Here is a 20,999-nt window from a genome sequence, read left to right as displayed (position 1 = left end):
TATGACGTGTCCTGTCCAGCTTCAGCACAAACGCGAAGTGTGCAGGCAAGACCTGGTGTACTAACCAGTCTTCAAATCACAAGCTCCGGACATTCATAACCAGATGCCTGAGGCACATCCTTCACATCTAATGGCAAGACTTGGTCACAAATGAGGAGCTTTGGAACAGAGCAGGACAAGAAGTAATTGACACTGAAATCAAGAGAAGAAAGTGGGGATGGCTGGACCACACTCTCAGCAAACCATCTTCCAGCAGAGTCCATCAAGATCTCATGTGGAATCTGCAAGGAAAACGTGACAGAGGAAGACCTGATAGGACATGAAGATTTACTGAGACTGAAGGATAACAACCGGGGTACTCCTGGAGCCAGCTAGAAGTTTTGTCCCAGGACAGAGTGAAGTGGAGGAGACTTGTAGATGACCTACACTCCACTCAGTGTACAAGGGTTTAAAGAAGACTTGGAGGAAAATGAGCTGCTTAAAGGGACACTGTCAGACTAAAAACCTCATCTGTGTCTTCATCTGTGTCACAACTAATGCCTCGATGACTTAATTGCTTAGGGTTGGGCATTAATATGGACAAAACATCCCCAGTTGCATTAGACATGCTTAAAAATAACAACACGTGCCTGGGAGGGATAAACTCTCATGCTTCAGGGTATAAACCAACCACTCCATGAGGAGGTCAGGAGGAAACTTCCCCCATGGACAAGTTAGTTCGGAATTACCCATTTTGAGGTATTTTGTACCTTCCTCTGAAGCAAATTGTATTGGCCGCTGTTAGAGTCAGGACTCCACATTGGATGGACTTCAGGGCCAATCCAGTCTGGTTCTCCCTATATTCCTCTTTACTTTTCCCTACTGGTCCCTTTCCCTTGGCCCGGGGGATGAAGACACACCAGCTTGTTCTGCTGGTGTTTCAAGTTGGTTTCACTTCCATGTTGTCAGTCAGGAGCGCTAGACAGATTTATAACCGGCAGGGGGCAGTTTAACACAGGAACATATGAATTGCCAGACTTGATCAGTCTGTGCCTCAGTCTACCCCAGGATCCTGTCTCAGGCGCTTCAGTGGAAAGTGTAAGGACTCTGCTGTAGGCAGGTGTGGGAGAATCTGGTCCCGTTCTGATCTCTATTAAATTGCTAAATCTGTTCCTTGAAGCCACACCACATATAACCCCTAGATTTCAATGGCCTCGTGCACATATTAATTTATGAAAACGTTTCTCCCGCCTTTTATTTACAAACCCTGAAATTTGCTCCCAAACTGGCTATCGCTTATTTTAATCTTGTTTGTCTAACACACTGGCTGTAGCGTGGGGTTCTCTTTGCTCTGCAGCAGGCCCTGGCGACTGTAAATGCCTGTTGTTTTGCACAGCTCAAGGAGTGAGTTCCTCCCATCGCCTGAATGGCAGAGTTTGTGTGTTGGGTGCTGACAGTCCCAAAGGTGGACCCTGCGGAGAACCTGCTGTATTTGTTACAAAATTACACCCCAAAGGGGGTCATGAACACCCAACAACAACCTCAGATGTTCAGAAAGGCTGTGAGTAGAGGACATATACTACACTGACTTGGTGTGTGTGACTGTGACTGTAACAGTCTGCTACTCACAGCTAACGGGGCTTAGCACCAGGGATGTGTGCTTAGTGCTGAAGGCTTTGTACTGGGTCTTGTCGTGATGGTGGTGTCTAGGCAGCCAGAGTTCCTAACAGTGGCACCACTCAAAGGCAGAGATGGGTTTTGTTTACATGTGGAAGAAAACCCCCATGAAATGCCCCTTTGTGCTGATATGAGCCTCTTTGAGTCCCCCGCAACCACTCTCCAGCTCATTTTCTGCATAGGGCAGTCAGCATGTGAACCTCATGGCTTGGCATCAATCACATCTCGGGTGTGTTTATGGGAGCTGCACTATCACATCTTCTGGCAGGCTAGTCAGGAAGTCTGCAGCTTTGATTTCTTTAGGCCATCCTAATTATCTGGAATGTGCTACACCGCGTGCTAATTAAATATTTAAACAGCTGCAGAACTAGTATGATTGTGCATCCCATCAGTATTAAACGGTTCCTGCCTCGCCAGTGCCTGAGGCACCTCCCGTCACCTTCCTTTACCTCACTCAGATGGGGACTCCTGAAAATCGGAACAATTTTTATGTCTTCTAAGCTAAGCAGATAATCGAGAACCTGCAGTTTCTGCTTCCCCTCTGTCCCTCACAGTTTGGCAAATGAGTTTCTGGCCAGACCTTGGCGGTCAGGGGAGAGAGTCTCACACCCTTCGTAACATGAGGGAAAGCAGCAAACTGAGTGCTACCAAAGGGGGAACTTAAGTTCTACGATTGATTCAAATCTGTATTACAGGCCCCAACCCAGATTGTCTTGTATGGCATATGCCAGTGGTTTTCAACTAGTGTGCCATGGCACTCTGGTGTGCTTTGAGAACTGCTTAAATGTGCCATGAAATTTCCTCAATTTCCCCGAGCTGTGGCTTTTTGTAGAGCTGCCATAGGGGGAAATTGATGACCCCTTGCTGGCTGGGGCTCAAGCAGCAAGGCTGCCTGAGTCCCAGCCGGTGTGAGGTTCATTAACTTTCCCCCTGCCGTGGTTCTTTGCAGAGCCACCCTCAGGGGAAACACCGACCTTGTAGGACCCAGTTCATGCTAGGAGGCAGCTGAAATGCTGCTTCCCAGCTCAGATGAGCTGGCAAGGAGCCCGCCCCTTCTCCCTGCCATTGGAGTTGGGACATGGTTTAAATGCCACATCCTGGCTCCAAGTGGCTGGCGGGCATGGGAACCTGCTTTTAGTGATTACTTGTTCATGCAACATCCCCAGCGTGGTGTTGAGCAGATTTTGAAAATGCACCTGCACTCGCTGTCTGAGATGGTGTATTCTGTGGTGGATTTGGAACATGAATGCATTTGATCCTTGCCTCGCTTGCTGTGTGCGCCGTCGTGCTGCAAACCTCTCTTGTAAGACTGTAACCGCAGTAAACGTGACATCTATCAGCAATCGATTCAGCTGAAAAAAGTGGGTGGAATTGTTTGTCCCAGTGAAGTGTGCCGTGTTACTGAAGGGGTTGGGAAGTGCTGGTGTAGATATTATACATGCACCAAGGGAGAGACAAGTAGAGTCTGTGATTTATCTAGACAAGCCAGACAAAGGGTAGAAGAGGAAAGCTGTCACACAAATGTGCAGACCCAGATCGTTAAAGGTATTTAGGTACCGCTCGGGTGCACGCCTGTTGAAATGCATTAGGTGCCTGGATGCTCTTGAGGATAAGTCACTCGACTTAGCAGCAGAGGCAGGATTAGAAAGGTCACCTCATTCCCAGTGCTGGACTCTGTCCCTCAGCTTTGGCCACCTGAGGCCAGGTCTACACTAGACTTTAAAGTCAATCGTAGAGACGCGATTCCAGCTACGGCAGTTGCATCGCTGGAATCAGCATATTTACAATCGACCTATCAGTCCGTCCTCCCTTAGTCCTTGTGAGATTGAGGAGCACAGTGGTGGACTGTTGAGCCCTGATCGTTTCATCTCGTGCGTCCCCACTAGGCATGCAAAAATCGACCCCCTGACCTGGTCGATCTTCGTCTGCTTTGCCTTGACCTGAGCGAAGGACGTGGCCATGCGGTCTGGGGACAGGGTTGGAAGCCACGAAGGCCTGAAGTCTAATTAGTGAAGTCTTGTTAGATTAGTGTGTGTGAATGGCAGCAAAGTTCTTTGAAGATGGGGAGCTCCCACAGAAGACTTGGTGGTTCACCCTTTCCTTGCACCTTCCATTGATGGCTGTCTGAGCCCTCTGCCTCAATGCACCCTGGGTAATCCAGTCAGTATCGATCTCCTGATTTTAAAGATGGGAAACTGAGGCACGGGGAGGTGCCCTGCCGAAGGCAGTGCAAGCTCGTGGTGGAACCAGAAAGAGAAGATATTCTGACTGCTGGTCAGAGCTTCTAACCACAAGAGCATCCTAATGTAAAAGCACACACTATGGCTCTCTGCCAGGCAGTTCTCTTACCTGGGACTGCTGCTCTCTCAGCCCCATTCTAGCCCATCTCTTCGCGGCTCTCGCGCCAGACAACACATCTGCACTGTGTGGCTGCCGTTCAGAGGCTCTCAAGGAGCACTACAGACTGAGGCACAGAAAGCTGTAAGCAGCTTGCCTGCGTTCCAGGTTCCAGCGACAAGCTGAGTCCCACGTCCCTGTCTCCTGTGCTGGCCTCCCCATCTGTCCAGCGGCAACGGAGCTCATTCTAAGCTGAGATGCTCTCGGTCAGTTATGTCAGTCCTGCATTAAGCACTGGGATGTCATTTAGGGCTCGTTCTCAGTACTCCTCGCCCCAGGGGGATATGTGTGTGCGCAGTGGAGTGGCTTCTTTCGTTAGGGTCCTCTCGGCGGGACTGGGCATTTGTAATGTGTATGGCCACTCTGTGCTCGTATTAGAGGGGGCTGGGCAGGGAAGTTCCCCTGGCACTTGGAGTGGAGGGTACTGAAGTTGGTGACCAGTCTGTGGAACTCCTGGCCAGAGGATGAGCTGAAGACCTGGACTTTAACAGGGTTCAAAAAAGAACTAGAAAGAAGAAATTAGTGGAGGTTCGGTCCATCAATGGCTGTTAGCCAGGATGGGCAAGAATGATGTCCCTGGCGTTTGTTTGTCGGAGGCTGGGAATGGGTGACGGGAGGGGTCACTTGATGATTACATGTTCTGTTCATTTCTCTGGGACACCTGGCACTTGCCACTGTCGGAAGACAGGCATGGGGCTAGTTGGACCTTCGTTCTGAGCCAGTATGGCCGTTTCTATGTTTTTATGCCTTAGTTCTTGGGGGGGTTCATTCCCTCGTCCTACCCCGGCCCCTGAGAAAGCTCTGTCTCCTGCATAGCCCCGGCGTTGTACCAACATCAAGGTGGCCACCTCTCTAGTCCGTCTCTTGCATTGCTCATTGCTCACAGTCTCATGCCACAAATGTCATTGCAACCTCCCAGCATGATGGCGCTGAGGCAGTCCTGACGGGGGCATCGGAGGCCCTTTAGTGGGCGCTTCTAGGCTGGGGAGAAGCCAAGACAGCCCAGGTGGTGGCTGCACTTCAGCAACATCTTACAACTGAGGAGCTCAGAATGGCTGAGAGAGGAGAGTTAATGGAGCCTCGTGACACAATCCTGCCCTGCATTGTGATTCTGTCCGGACACCCTGCTGAGCAGCTTTGGCTGAGAGACCTGGGCACAGTGCTGCTGATTCCCCAGGGGGCAGGGTATGTTAAGTGAGATCTAAACCCTGGCCCCACCGTGGGGTTAGGTGCTGGGCTGCAGCAGGGGCTGTCTTGCTGGTGACCCACCTATTTATAAGGCTTGGTGGTTTTGGTGCGGGTCTCAACTCTGGAGCAGGGTTCCCTGTAAGCCAAGCACTTGGACAGCCACCCAGGAGAGATTCAGGTGCTGCCCAGCTATTAGCAGAGTGCCCAGAGCCAGCAATGTGGGTTTCTGTGCCTTCATGCACACATCAAAATTTATTCTGCCCACAGGTGGAAAAAATCAGAGGGAGCCCTGCTCTAGAGTCCCAGCGAACTTCCAGCTCAGGGGACCACACGAGGGATTTAGAGAAGGTGAATGTTGTTCCAGCTGGCTAGACGATTCGGCTGTTTCTCTGCTGTCACTTTGAACTGTTCCATTAGTGAACTACTGCCCACCCCACCCAGAGCTGGCTGCATTTTAGTGACTAGCAAAGTGAGCCAGACTCCTTCTTTTTCCTGCTTCTGCAGAGTCATTTTTTGGCCCCGTTAACATTGGTAAAAGACTTTTGGTGTCGAAAGAGCGGAGCCCAAATCCACTGAGTCCCAGTTCAGTGCTGTTCTCCTGATCCCTAGACTCAGCCCTCAGGCCTTGCCTGACAGCCGCTTGGCTGCAGGAAGAATTTTTAGAGGGCAAGCCCCTTGCTCAGTGGAATGTCCCCAGCATGAGGCTGGTTTCCGTGGGCAGGGCAACCCGCTGCTGGGCCTCGGAGAAGCACCCCCTCATTCATCTCATGGCTTTGTTTTGTTGTCGAACAGCCTGGGACAACTTGTCTCCCTGGCCACCAGAAAAGGAAAGGATCAGGGCTGGGAGGACAGGCCTTTGCTTCCTGGAGATCTGGGCAGCAGCGACTGACATGGGAAGTGGCATTCACGTGGGGTCGGGCGAATGCGAGCTGGCTGTTCTGTAAGTGCTGCCTCGGTGCCTGGATTTTCCCACATCAGCCGTACCACGGGCTGAGCGGAGTTCCTTGGCAGAGCCGGGGAGTGGCGGAGCTGGGGAAATCTCTGTTCTCTCGCCCTGTCCATCTGTTTCGGGCGGTTTGTTGATTCAAGTGCTGTTACCTCATTTGGGGATGTTAGTTTTAGATTCTCTAGTGTGGGAACCAGATTAGCTCAGCCCATCAGGCCCTGTCAACTCCAGCCAAAGAATGTGAAGTGCTCTGAGGGGTGGAGAGGCATCAGAGCCGATGGAAACCATGGGGGACCCGCAGGTTCAGGAAGCTGGGAATGAGGAACAGAGATGTTTGCCTCCGAGGGCAGCAGGCCCACACAGCCTGGGACAGGCATGACTGGAAGTTGGCTGAGATAGTTCTATGAGGACCTGTCAGAAGTGAGCCTGGGGCTTTCTACCAGAGAGGCCAGTCATTGGAGAGGCAGCTATGACAGAGTGGACCATTGAGGTAGGACCATCCTCCTGCCCACCCAGGCATCCACTCCAGAGCATGGCAACACCTGAATGGTGTGTGGCTACTTCGGCCTCCTGGTCGATCTGTCCTGTCCCACAGCGTCCTGAGGTTTCGTTGTCAGACACCGGGCGCTGGCTAGGACAGCCAACCATCAAAGTAGGAGAGGGCAGTCACGTTCCTGTGACTGGAACCAGTCCCTCATCAGCACTAAGTTCCTTGGCTGGCATCAGCTGACCCCAGCAACTGCATCTGGGAGCATTGGATGTTGTCTGACGTTCCGTGCACAACATCCCCGCGGGGTCCCTCGGTTTGCCTGTGAGCCGCACGCCCTTCCCTGTTCCTCACGCTTTGCTCTCCGTTTTTAAAGTTCAGCTCCGGAGGCCGTGTCTTCGTCTCTCCGCTGGAGAGGCCCACGCCGTCCATCGCTCTGGGAAGTCCCACCCCTCATCCCAGGAGTTAGCCAGGCCAGCGCCCATCTCCAGCGCTAAGTCACATTGGCGCTCACTCCTTTTGCCTCACGGTTCTCCGAAGGACCCACTAAGGCCTCGGTGGGAATTTCCCAGCCCAAACCTGGTGAAGCAGGCGCCAGCCCATCAGGAAGCCATCCCCAGCGGCATGGAGGTTCTTTTCAAAGACTGAATCGTGGGGGGGGGCGGTTGGTCAATATTTAAATTTTTGACCTCCCCCTGCCCCACCCCGATGTGTGTCACTGAGGCCGTTAGTGCCGCCCACGCCCCCAAATTTACAGGGTAAAGGGAGCTGTCCCCCATTTCAGGCGCTCTCACCCCAGCATCTGCCCAGCCCCCACTCCGCAATTATTCTGCCCCCAACCTCCAAATCAATCCTCTGCCACCCAGTCCCCACAGCAATCCTAGTGCACCCCATCAGGTCTCCCCCACCTCAGTTCAGCCCCTTCATGCCCTGCCATTTCTGCAGCCCCCATGACTTCAGCATCTCCTCAGCTTTTCTGCCCCAGTCCCTGACCCAGCAGTGCATCCCACCCCGGCCTCCCTCCTCCAGCGCCATGGCTGCTTCTCCTGGGGTCTTTATCCCTCTCCCAGGTGTGGCGGGGGGGGGGGGGCTGCAGTGAGCCCCTCCTCCTTCCAACTTAGGGGGTTCCTGGGGCAGTTCACCCTGCCTGTCCCTTCCCAGGTGAGTGCTGCAGGGAGGGGGAGGAGGCAGCAGCACCCTCCTGTCCTGGCTGCTGGTGGGATGGGGACAAGCTGAGCTTCCAGGGTCTGCAGAGCCTGCCTTGCAGGGCGGGGAGAGACCTCCGGCTGCAGCAGCTCTGGGGTGTGGCTAGAGGTCGGAGTCTCTTGCCTCGGTGGAAGCCCAGCTCCAGCCCCCACCAAACTCCAGCCACTCGCAAGAAGAGGTGGCAGTTTGGCAAACATGGCGGTGCCCAGGATGCCCCTTGCCCACGTCACCCGGCCCAACAGCTCTGCACCCCCGGCAGCACCCGCTGAGGCTGGCTGAGAGAGTGGGGGTGGGGGACGGGTGTGGGTTGTAGGAGGGAGTTGGGTGCTGGGGGCAGTCTCTGGGCTGGAGCAGGAGAGTGTGGGGGTAGCAGAGGGGCAGGTTGCAGGAGGGAGTTTGTATGCAGACAGGGGGTGGGGGGGAAGTGGGGGGGGTGCAGCTGGGGCATGGGGTGCAGACTCTGGGAGGAAATGGGGGTGCAGGTGGGGGTGGGGTGCAGACTCTGGGAGGGAATGGGGGGCTGCAGGTGGGGATGGGGTGCAGACTCTGGGAGGAAATGGGGGGTGCAGGTGGGGGTGGGGTGCAGACTCTGGGAGGAATGGGGGGTGCAGCTGGGGCATGGGGTGCAGACTCTGGGAGGAAATGGGGGGTGCAGGTGGGGGTGGGGTGCAGACTGGGAGGAAATGGGGGTGCAGGTGAGGGGGGGTGCAGACTCTGGGAGGAATGGGGGGTGCAGCTGGGGCATGGGGTGCAGACTCGTGGGGGTGGGGTGCAGACTCTGGGAGGGAATGGTGGGGATGGGGTACAGACTGGGAGGAAATGGGGGTGCAGGTGAGGGGGGTGCAGACTCTGGGAGGAATGGGGGGGTGCAGGTGGGGGTGGGATGCAGACTCTGGGAGGGAATGGTGGGGATGGGGTGCAGACTGGGAGGAAATGGGGGTGCAGGTCGGGGTGGGGTGCAGACTGGGAGGAATGGGGGGGTGCAGGTCGGGGTGGGGTGCAGACTCTGGGAGGAATGGGGGGGTGCAGGTGGGGGTGGGGTGCAGACTCTGGGAGGGAATGGTGGGGATGGGGTGCAGACTCTGGGAGGAAATGGGGGTGCAGGTCGGGGTGGGGTGCAGACTGGGAGGAATGGGGGGGTGCAGGTGGGGGTGGGGTGCAGACTCTGGGAGGGAATGGGGGGGTGCAGGTGGGGATGGGGTGCAGACTCTGGGAGGGAATGGGGGTGCAGGTCGGGGTGGGGTGCAGACTGGGAGGAATGGGGGGGTGCAGGTCGGGGTGGGGTGCAGACTCTGGGAGGAATGGGGTGCAGGTCAGGGTGGGATGCAGACTGGGGGTGCAGGTCGGGGTGGGGTGAGATGGAGGCACTGGGTGGAATTGTGAGGGCTGGGGGTTCAGACTCTGGGCACCACCAGACGGTTTGCACACCTAGGTGCCTGTGAAAGTCTCGAAGTGGCTGGAGGGTGCCTAGGTCTGCGCAGGGCTCCAGCCTGGATGCTCTGAGCCTGCCTCAGGCCTGGTCCCCGTCATAGCCCATGGCAGCAGGCGCCTGAGGCAGGCACGGCTCTGCCCGCCCGTACGCTGCTGGTGCCTGCTTTGCTCTCGTCCCTCAGCCAGGGACCAGGCCTTGGCGTCTCTCTCTGCAGCACCAGGTTCCTCAGTCCATTCACCTGAACGTGCCGGCGCATGGCCGGAGCGATTGAACCGATCCCTTCGAACACGGGGCCTGCGAGGGTTTAGGGCCTCATGGGAGCCAGCGCCCAGCAGGCTGACGCTCCTCGGCCAGTCCCAGCACCGCACCGGGGCCAGCGCTTGTCCCACGTGTCACTGAGCCGCCATCGACACGCCACTGACGTTACATAGCGCGGCCAATACCGGCGAGTCCTGGCTGCTTACTTGGCCTCAGGTGCTTGGCTCAGGCCTCTCACCTCGTAGCCGAGCACCTCATGGGCTTTGGCGGGTCTCTCCTCCCAACAGGCCGGGGAGCTGCCGCAGAGCTGGGAGCCCCATGGCAGAGCTGTGGGGCTGAGGCCCAGCGCCACTGAGGAGAAGCCTGTGGAAAGCACCAGTGGGACTGAACTGCCTCCTTCTCCCTGGCTTTCTGTGAGCATTACGGTGCCTGATGGGTGTCTTTGGAAAACCTGCCCAAGGAGCCTGCAGCCGAACAGGACTTGAAACCAGAATTCCTATGTCCCAAGCTAGCTCAGCAGCAGCCCTGGGACTAGGCTCTGGTAATGCCAGGTGGGAGGGACAGCCAGTGCTAACTCCCCCACTACCACCACCTGAGCATAAGCAGCCCAGGGGCCAGAGCTGTTTGCAGGGGGAGGCAGCGGCAGATGACCAGGGCCCGCAATGAGCTCTTGTCACTCTGGGTGTCGCTAGCCAACGTCAGGGCCCCGGGAGGCCCCGGCCTCTGCTGTGCTGGGTTCACGCCCCGCTCATGCCTTGTCCGCTCTCAGGAAAGGGGCCCAGTGTTCCTGTGTGTGCTGTGCCTGGCCTCCCCGTGGCATGCCCAGGAACAAGACGTGGCCCCACCGGGGCTTAGCAGGCCCCTGGGGACGCCAGTGTGCGTCTGTTAGCAACACGTGGCGAGAGCCGGAGCAAAGGACCGGCGCCGCCAGAGCCTGCCCTGGGCCTGGGGGGGTCGGAGGAAGGTGAGGAACTGGCCAGTGGAAAGCGAAAGGGTAGGCACAGGGCTCGTGGAGCTGTGGCCAAGGGTTCTCATTCCTGCTGGGGCCTAACAATGCAGACGACCTCCCCATGCCAGCGGCTGGGAGATGTCCCTTCCGCCGGAGCATGTGCATCCTGTCACCGCCTGAGCTGCTGCCCAAATATTTAGACAAGAGGGGGGCGAGGTTGTTCCTTGGGAGGTCAGGTCCCCTGGGCAGATGCAGCGGCCAGGAACAAAGCAGCTGAGCTGCTGGTGGCTGCCAGCCCAGGGGCGTAGCAAAGACCCAGCTTGTGTCATCAAAGGAAGGGGCCGAGGACTCAGGCGAAGGTACCGTGGTTCCCAGGCCGGTGCTGGCTGGCAAGGCACAGCTCCTAGCCCAGGAGTTTAACGGAGGCCAAGGCTGAAGGGAATTACCTAAGAGGTGAGGGGTCAGGGGGCTTAGATCCCCAGGGCTCACACTGGCTGCCCCAGCCCCACCTGGCTGTCCCGTGTGCCAGGCCCCAGCAGCAGCGAGACAGCGCTTCCCCGCCCGTCTGCCCACGGAGGCTGTGTGCGGCGGTAGCTTCGGGATGGCAGGGCCCCATTGTGCCGGTTGCCATATGAACCAAGAGCAGATGGAGGGGTCCTACCCCAGAGAGCTGTGGTAATAGACAGCGGATGGAGACAGGCAGCCGGGCGAGAGAGCAGCCGGATGAACGAACTGGCTTAGTGAAATGAACTGCAGTCGCAGCCCAGCAGGGCCAGACCAGCATTCATGCTTCGCTCCCCAGGTCAGCCTGGCCCTGCACCCTTCTGGGAGCACCTGGGCACCCCCTGCTCCCCTGGGCTCTGCTCCCCAGCTCAGCCCGGCCCTGCACCCTTCTGGGAGCACCTGGGCACCCCCTGCTCCCCTGGGCTCTGCTCCCCAGCTCAGCCCGGCCCTGCACCCTTCTGGGAGCACCTGGGCACCCCCTGCTCCCCTGGGCTCTGCTCCCCAGCTCAGCCCGGCCCTGCACCCTTCTGGGAGCACCTGGGCACCCCCTGCTCCCCTGGGCTCTGCTCCCCAAAGTCCCCGCACCCACGTGCCCCCCTCCCAGCTGCACACAGCCTGAGCTAGATCCTCTCTGAAGGGGCCGGCGCCTGCTCAGGGTTCCTGGGCAGGTGACGGGGCCGTGCAGGGCAGAGCATGCACGTGGTGGTGCCAGGGGGGTTGGCATGGTGCTGTTCGGGGTCCCAGGACTGGCAGAAAGAAGCTGCAGTGTAAAACTGCCTCTCTCTCTCTCTCTCTCTCTCTCTCTCTCTCTCTCTCTCTCTGTGTGTGTGTGTGTGTGTGAGAGAGAGAGAGAGCGAGAGAGAATGTCCATCCTGCCTGGCACAGCTGCGTACCAGTTATCTGTGCCTCAGGTGGGGGCTGAGCAGGGCTGCTCCCCCACCCCACCCCAGTGCTCTTAGTACAGCGTCCATCCAGCCTGCTCTCCTACTGGGCCCTGTTTAAACTGCTCCACCCTCCCTCCTGCTCACCCTGGCTACGTCTACACGTGCACCCAACTTCGAAATAGCTTATTTCGATGTGGCGACATCGAAATAGTCTATTTCGATGAATAACGTCTACACGTCCTCCAGGGCTGGCAACGTCGATGTTCAACTTCGACGTTGCTCAGCCCAACATCGAAATAGGCACAGCGAGGGAACGTCTACACGCCAAAGTAGCACACATCGAAATAAGGGAGCCAGGCACAGCTGCAGACAGGGTCACGGGGCGGACTCAACAGCAAGTTGCTCCCTTAAAGGGCCCCTCCCAGACACACTTTCATTAAACAGTGCAAGATACACAGAGCCAACAACTAGTTGCAGACCCTGTATATGCAGCACGGACCCCCAGCTGCAGCAGCAGCAGCCAGAAGCCCTGGGCTAAGGGCTGCTGCCCACGGTGACCACAGAGCCCCGCAAGGGCTGGAGAGAGAGTATCTCTCAACCCCCCAGCTGATGGCCGCCATGGAGGACCCCGCTATTTCGATGTTGCGGGACGCGGATCGGCTACACGTCCCTACTTCGATGTTGAACGTCGAAGTAGGGCGCTATTCCCATCCCCTCATGGGGTTAGCGACTTCGACGTCTCGCCGCCTAACGTCGATTTCAACTTCGAAATAGCGCCCAACACGTGTAGACGTGACGGGCGCTATTTCGAAGTTACTGCCGCTACTTCGAAGTAGCGTGCACGTGTAGACGCAGCCCCTGTGCCCTGGCCCAGGTCAGCCTTAGAGGTTAAAACCTCTGCCGCTTGCCTTGCCAGCTGCTCCCGCCCCCCGGGGAGTTGCTTTTCTTGTAACGCCAAAAGCTGCAGCCCTCAGGTAAGGCCGGCAGTGCCCCGGGGAAAATCACAGCCAAGTGGATTTGGCTTGGCTCAAAGGAGCGACTTTGCAACTCTTCCTGGCCTTGGTGCTGAGCCGCAAGGCAGAGGAGAAGTGGGCGTGGGGAGAGGGAGGTGGAGCCCACAGCCAGGACAGATGCTCACGGGTCCCCTGCGTGGTGCAGCCTGTGCCAGTGGGGCATCCGGGCTCGGTGGAGAACAGGTCCCAGGCGAGGCAGCACCAGCTGCTGAAGAAGCTGGAGCTCAGTGCTGGGGTGAAGAGGCGGGAACCTCAGGGCGAGTGGTCCCATGTATACGTGGGAAGGGGGGACGTCGGTGGGGGGTCATGGCCACTTTGGAGAAGCTGGACGTGGTGGCTGGAAAGGGAGGTGATACAGGGACACCACTTCTGGGCCTGGCGTTACCTCCTGTTGCCCATGTGCAGGAGGCTCGGCAAAATGTGGGGGTGCTCCCCAGTGCCCCCCCGCCTCTGCACCCTCTCCTGTGGCCTCCACCAGCCTTGGCTTCACCTCAGGCTAGCAGTTGGCATGGCCCAGAGCCCTGCAAATCAGGCACCTGTGCTACCCCCGCCCTCCCACTGGCTGCTTGCGGAAATCCCAGCTGCCCTCTGCCGCCCGAAGACCCCACGGGCCTGTTTTTAACTGTAAATCCCTCTCCTGTAACCCGCACCACATGTGGCGCGAGCCGAAAAACGGGTTATTTACGATGGACCCCAGCGGCCTCTGGAACCCACACCGGGGTTGGGGGGATGGAAGCAAGTGGCTACAAGCCAAAACACAAGCCTAAAACCGTGCCATGGGGCTACACCCTTTCCTAGCTGAGAGCGGCGGCTTTTCCCAGCCTGGCCTTGAGTGCCACATGGGCTTTTGCGGAGCTGGCTGGCGTCACAGGGACCAGGCGCCAGCTTTCCACAAGGCAGAACTGCTCCCCAAGGTGATTCCTCGGTGAAAGGATGGGGAGACATGTCTCCTCTCCCCAACTGAAGGAGTCTTTTGTCTTTACTCCCAGCCAAGGCCATTCCCTGCCAGCTAGAATGCAACGTTTCACCCCCACGTGGTTTCCATTGTTTGGCGGTTTGCTCTTCATGGTCGTGGGGTGGCACGGGGACAACCGATAGCACCCTGCACAATCCGGCCAGCTAAGCAGAAGGGGCGGGTGACAGTGCCCTCTGCCCAGCTACATTAACTTTGATGCCATGGCCATAGCATGTGCTTTCAATAGCCAGCCCTTAGTCATCTGCGTATCTCCAGCTCCCCATGACCACTCCCACTGTCTCTTTTATGAGCAAATACCCTGCCGGACAAGTTTGGTGTAGAGCAGGAGGCTGCAACCTGCAGCTCCAGAGCCACATGTGGCTCTTTAAGGACTTGTGGGTGGCTCCCGACACCATCATTGCAAAGCAAAACAAAAGAACCCTCCCCTGATTATTTCCCATGAGTGGTGAACCTCTAAAAGCCCAAAAACGAACAACGGATCCCTAAATAGCAACTGCGGTGCTCTCGAACCATCGGCTCGCTCCCCTTGCGTCCTCCAGAGAGAGAGAGGGTTCGGGAGTGAAAGTCGGGAAGACAGGGCTACAAACACATGCGTAAAGTGCGAGGAAATAGAAAATGTAAGAAGTCTGAGAATGTCCTGCAGCTAACGGCTCATATTACAAATCAGAGCGTGTGCGCTGGTCTTAAACGAGGGGTTGTGGTTTGATGTTGTGTGTTAAGGGCCATCTCATATTCACATGCATTGTGGCTCTTGAGTTATTGAGCTTTTTAACCTGTTGGAAACAATGGCTCTTCTTGTTCTTTTGATTGCAGCCCCCTGGTGAAGTGAGTTTGTCAGGTCCGAGCAGGGCGGGTGTTTGCAAAGAACAGGGCGCTCCTGGTCAAGGGGTTGTGCTGGCCTAAGTCCCTTTATAGGCAGCAACACCCTCGCCAGCCTGGAAACTGCTGCCTCCATTTTAGCTTCTCCCTTGCAAGCCGCCCCACCATAGTCCTTGGGGCAGCTGGCTTAGCCTTCGGGCTCTAGGCTGGGGTGTGGGAGACCTGGGCTGCTTCCTTGCTGGGCCGCAGCCTTCCCATATGACTGTGGCCCAGTCGTTGAGCCGCACTGTGCTGCATGTCCATCCGTGCAATGGGTGTACTAGCACTGCCCTACCGCACCGGGCTGCTGTGAGGTTAAAGCCGGCAACACTGGGGCAGAGAAATGCATTGACAACTGGGAGAGGCACCGCTACGCCAGCTGGGGAGGCGTGTAAGCACCCAAGCGCGATCAAGTAAATCTGGCCATGCCTCCATGGCACAGTCACCGTAGCAACGCCTCCAGCCCGACTTGGCGGTACCACCTCTGAGGACAAGCGGGTTGGTCACATGTTCTCGCATCCCCCTCCCACAATGGGGCCAGGTCATTCCTGAGGCTGGTGTGGAGCTGGGATGTACGCACCTGCCCCCTCCCCAGCATGCGCGGCGCACTGCGGTGCTGGGTGGGCGGTGACCTGGGGCGCTGGAGGCAGGCAGACCCGGAGCGGGAGCTGCTGTAGATGGCAGGGGCGCTGGCCGGCTGACGTGTGCTTTCTGTCGCTGCAGGCCAGCCCGGTGAACGAGTCCCTGCACAACATTCTGTGCAAAGCCATGAAGGCGGAGTTCAACCCGCAGCGCGACGTCTGCACCGTGCGCCTGGCCGTCGCTGGGCCCCCCTCCGGCCGGATCGCTGTGCTCGACGTTTCGATGCAATGTGAGCCCGTGCGATGACTTTGCGAGACGGGGAGGAAGGGGAGGGGTATCACTGCTAAAGCCCTGTTGGCCCCGTGGTGTGAGGGGGCCCCAAAGGGACATGGAGGAATGTCTAGTGGAGCCTGGGCTAACCCCACTGGGGAGGTGGTGCTAACAAGGCCCCCTCTACCGCCACTTCCATTCTGGTCCGGGCTCCGGATGCTAGTTCCACCCCCAGCCGCAGCCCTGCTCCAGCCCCCAGCTCACCCTCTCGGCCCCCTGCCCCCCCAGCCCAGCAGCGATGCCACTCCCAGCCCAGGGAGTGCAGATACAGGCTGTTACCGGCTGGGCAAGAGGAAAGGTTTGGCCACTGCTGTTGGCTTCGTCAGGACACACAGAAGCAGCCCGGTGGAAATCCTGGCACTGTGGAATCAGCCTGCCCAGGGACTGTCCATCATGGGCTGTTTGGGGCCCTTGGTCCGGCTGTTGCCCTTTGGGCTGTGACAGACACACGCCAGCCCGGCAGGCTGCACAGGTGCCAAACGGGGCTGCCAGCTGGCTGAGGGGAGCCAGCTCAGCTGCCACTAAGGTCACAGCACGTGAGGAAGTATCACAAGGGCCTGACCGGGGGCAAAGTGGGCAGTCGCTCTGGGGCCCAGCAATTTAAAAGCAGCGGCAGCAGGGCCCTTTAAATTGCCTCAGCAGCCCTGTCTGGCACAGTCCAGGCAGCACTGGGGGTGGCTGCAGGCGGCATGGCAGGCTGAATGAGGGAGGCGCAGCCACACTCTGGTTGGCACTGGGGGCTGGCCGGGGGTGGTACATTATGGGCCGGGCGTGGCTGAGGGCTGGCTGGAGGCGGTGCACTATGGTTCTGGCGGTGCTGAGGGCTGGCCAGGGGTGGCGCGTTATGGACCAGGCGGTGCTGAGGGCTGGTCAGGGGTGGCACGTTATGGACCAGGCGGTGCTGAGGGCTGGCCAGGGGCGGCGCGTTGTGGGCCGGGCGGTACTGAGGGCTGGCCAGGGTGGCGCACTATGGTTCAGGTGGTGCAGTTGGCTGACTGCCCCTAGCTCCACCCCTCCATCCAAGGGCCCAGTCCTCCTGAGTGCCCAGAGCCACCCCCACACCCCCACATTGCCTAGGGCCCGGAGACGGCTGTGGCCAGCTCAGCTCAGAATTGCAGCCGGGCACCGACCTGTCCCTCCAGGGGCCCTGGTTCAGTCCAGTTCAGGTGTCAGTCTGTGGCAAGCCCTGGTAGGTTTGTCTTGGCAGCAGGTGCTTCCATGGTTGATGTGCCCTGAGGACCAGCTTCCCTTAGGCCTCCACAGAGGAGCAGGCGGGGTTTGACCTGGGCCTGGACATGACCGTCCTGCACATCTCCTTAGGGCCAGGAGCTGACAGCCACAGCTTTCGTTAGCAGGACAAGCCAGGACTCTCCTACGTCCGGGCAGAAGCAGACGCCAGCTGCCTGGGATCTGCTGCAGCTGGTCCTCTACTGGGGCTCTCGCCCTTTCTCTTGGAGTGACCGGAGTGGGGCTTTGCTCACAGCCGAGGCCGGCAGCCCCTGCCTCACTGTTTAGTGCCCTGCTTGCAGGGGACGGGTGGGGAGGAGACAGAGGGTCAGAGCACTGCATGGTGCTCCTCCATCCACCAGCATGAGCGGCTGGTACCAGCCCTGGCCGCAGCTGATGCCGCAGAGCGCTCCGCTAGCGACTTCCCCCAGTGCCCCAGGCTGCTCGGCTGCCTCACCTACAGCCCCAGGTGGCAGGAGGCTTCCGTGCACACTGCTTGGCAGAGGCCGTTCCCCTGCCCCTCGGGCTGCAGGGAACAATGCCTTCCCTTCAGGGCGCCACCAGGGGCAGGCCCGGCAAACGACGCGTGCTCTGGGAGCTGCTGGAGTCAGCCGCCACCCTGCCCATCCCGCCTGCTCCAGCACTGCATCCATTGCAGTCAGCTCAAAGAGCACGCTGTGCTTACCAGCCCTCCTGTGCCTGGGGTGCGCAGGCCTCCCCCGGCCCTGCAGTAAACAGCCCGTAAGCCAAGGCCGCCGGCAGGGCCAGGTGCGGGTGATCACTTGTAGGGTAGATCCCCCCCCTCCTCCGGCCCCCAGCCCCGGTGAGTCAAGTATGTGCTTAGATTGTTGTGTGAAACACTGGGTGCTTATGAGACTAGAAACGGAGCCCCAAAAGCCGATCTCACGCCAGGTTGAATCTCTCTAGTCCGACACCCTTGGGACCTGACTGGTGGTGAACAAGAGCATTTGCCAGCCCCCTGGGAGGTCATGTTGTCGACCACGTTACTAACACTTCCACTGCTTACTGGGCTCTTAGAAGGCATTGAGGGGTGAATTACAGCTGAATAACAGCACAGAACACTGAGAGCCAGGACTGGTAACAAACTTTATGGGGCCATAGTTAAAACAGATGGAGATATGCATCTGTAGAACTGGAAGGGACCTCAGCCGGTAATTGACTCCAGTCCAGCCCCCTACCCTCTTGGCAGTGACTAAGCACTCTCCCTCCCCCCATTTGACCTCTGTCCCTAAATGGCCCCCTCACAGGCAGAGCTCACAACCCTGGGTTTAGCAAGCCAATGCTCAAACCACTGAGCTATCCCTCCCTCACCAATTGGCCATGCCCATGATAATGGGTTGTCCAGCTAGCTAAAATCACACTGCATTGCAGCTGTGACCGTATGAAAGAGCGCTGGCCTGGAGAGGTTCAGCCTGTAGTGCAGACAGCCCTGGCTCCCAGTCCCAGGGCTTTTTCTGCTCACCCTGCGGCCCTAACCCACTGCCCAAACAGGCTGCAGCACGCACTGCAGGAGCCAGTGGGGTACTGCCTCCCCCCATCAGCTGTACCACGAGGCTTGCCCCAGCTCTCACTTCCCTTCTTGTAATGCTCTGCCCCACTTGCGTCACAGCCCCCAGGCAGCGGCTGGGCAGGCTGTGGCAGCCTTCCCCCAGCTGGGGCTCTGGCACCACAATCCCCCTGTCCAAATGTTCCCTTGACTGCACGTGCTTTGGGCCTGCAATGTCACGCCAGTGAAAGGTCTTTGAATTACAGCCCTGGGCTCCAGCACATGGAGGAGCCAGGCAGCAAACAAAGCACAGCAAGCCGCATGAGTGCCTTAAACCCACATACCCCACAGCCACAGCTGGGCAGAGTCTCTGCAACAGCCTCAGGCGCTGAGGAAGGATGACTGGGGTCTCGTGGCTAGCGCGGGCCAGGTACTGCCATTCCTTCACTGCATGGCCTGGGCCCAGCCACCCCGGTTCCTCACGTGCAAGGAGGCGGCGGCCTGTAGCAGGCCGAGGTGCGCTGCCAAGGGCCCGGCGCGCTGTGTGGGGCAGCCCCTCAGAGCACAGAGGTGGAGCCGCCCCTCACCACCCACTCCTTTCTCCCCACAGCCCACGCGCTGCCCGAGGAGCTGTTTGAACGGCTGGGGCCGCAGAAAGACGAGCTGCAGAAGGTAAGTCTCCGTGCGCCCCCCGCCCCCCGACAATCCATACCCTGTTCTTTGGGTGGAGACTCCAGGGCCAGCCGGGGAGGTGACAGCTGGAGCTCTGGGACCAGAGGGCAATGGGGTTCTAACAGGCCTGTGACTAAGAGCAGCTAGTTCCCCAGGTGCCTGGACTGGCCGGGGATCGCAACATGGGCATGGTGGCTCACTCAGGCTTTCTGCTGTCCTCCTTCCCCTCTGCGCAGGCTGCGTGGAGCCCCAGCGGGCGGCGGCGTCTCTCGGTTGCGTACATCCAGCTGAACGGGGCACAGGCCATGCCAGGCAGCACCCAGGCACTGGGCTGCTCGCTGTGCAATGGAAGGGGGACTGCGGGGGCGTGTAGGGGCAGGCAGCCAGTCAACGCAGGCGTGTGCGGGGAGCTGGATTTGCCCTCACACCCTTCCCTTCCCGTGTCAGCTTGGCATCAGCAATGTCACCTACACCGACAAGCACCTGGCGACGGAGACGAAGGACCGGTACAGCACGCCCTTGGTCATCACCATCGTATGCATGGCCAGCGCCCTGCTGCTCATCGCGGCCATCTACGGCTGCTGTCACCAGCGGCTCTCCCGTAGGAAGGATCAGGTAACCAGCCCCCAGCCTCCATGCACCCGCCTGGGCTTCCTGTTACATCCCCAGCACCCTCCAGGGGAGGGGCATTGTGTTCAATACATCAGCAGGCAGGAGGCACAACAGAGGGATGGCAGGGGGCAGCGACCCCCCTGGCAGGGTGCTGTGCCCTCATGAGGACTGGGTGACTGCTACAACCAGACGCACAGTCCCAGGCTCGGACCACGGGCCGCTGGCCTGAATTCTGTGGGGATGGGCGTGGGCTCACAGAATGAAGATCAGCTCGGTCAGCATGGCTGGGTTGGAAGGCTAGATAGGCAGAAGTTCCCTCGCTGTCTTCTCTCCCCCCCATGCTTCCCCACATTCCATTAGCAAGTCTGAATTTTTTTGCCATGGAAACTGAATTTGGATGCAAATCACTTTTTGTTGAGCTCAGAAACCACAGTTGGGGACTCAGGCTGTTAGCAATGAAACTCTGATTCCCTGCAAGAAAAACAGACTTAGGGGGACACAAATTTTGGTTAGCCCAAGCAGGTTTTGGTATTTCGGGTGGTCTTTTTTTTTTTTTTTTTTTTTTTTTTTTAAAACTTCTCCTGAAGTTTTTCAGAGGGGAGAGCCCCACCCACAAGGACTTGATTTCTTTCACAAAAAATTTGGGGGTTTAAAATTTACTGTGAAAAAATAAAATGGCATTTTTCAAGCGGCTGTAACACGGACTCTGCCCTCCAGAAATCAGGCAGAAGCCAGCCGCAGGGAAAGTTATGGAACAATCTGCTCCTTACACAGTTTCTTACCCTCTGGTGCTTTTAAGTCTGGCTTCAAGCCCCCCAGCCTGCATTCAATCCATCTAGCATCTCATCATAGAGGTAACTGCAGAAGTTACATGGCTGAAAAACCTTTGGGGCCCGAGCCTGGAGTGGCTCCTGGCAAGCCGAGGCGAGAGTCAGTTTTGCACAGAGCTGTTGAGTTTAGCAAGGGCTCATCTGACAGCACGGCTTACGTGTCTCCTGTTCACATCCCTGTGAATGGCCCTGGGATTAGCAGGCTGGTTGGAACGTTGTTGCCAAAGGCTCCCTGCAGATCTAAATATGGGCTAAGACCTGGACTGATGTGTCTCCCCCACTAGTGCTGCTGGAGAGTCAGTGCAGCTCGCTGCTGTAGGAAATGCAGCTGTGAGTTGCACACAGAGCTGATGTCCACAGGGGGGCACAGGGGCTACATGCTTCAGAGCTCCCGTGGGGAGATTTGAAGCAGCAGCAGCAGCAGCAATTTAACCAGTTGCTTAAGCACAGCTAGGAAAATCCCTTTGCAGAGACCGATCTCTTAA

At 58.1% G+C, this 20,999-nt stretch overlaps 1 protein-coding gene across 1 annotated transcript in view; it reads left to right on the top strand.

Moving 5' to 3' along the window:
• Positions 1-20,999, top strand: part of PODXL (podocalyxin like) — a 95,414-nt gene that overhangs the window by 64,699 nt on the left and 9,716 nt on the right. Inside the window, exons 5-7 of the mRNA XM_074975708.1 lie at positions 15,478-15,625; positions 19,011-19,072; positions 19,520-19,687. Of these exons, the coding sequence (XP_074831809.1) occupies positions 15,478-15,625; positions 19,011-19,072; positions 19,520-19,687 (378 nt within the window). The remainder of the gene's footprint in view (positions 1-15,477; positions 15,626-19,010; positions 19,073-19,519; positions 19,688-20,999) is intronic.

This window comes from Carettochelys insculpta, chromosome 1 (assembly GCF_033958435.1).
Source record: "Carettochelys insculpta isolate YL-2023 chromosome 1, ASM3395843v1, whole genome shotgun sequence".
In the NCBI taxonomy this organism is placed as follows: Eukaryota; Metazoa; Chordata; order Testudines; family Carettochelyidae; genus Carettochelys; species Carettochelys insculpta.
Note: the sequence above shows the minus strand (reverse complement) of the source record. Positions and strands in the feature narration are given on the sequence as shown.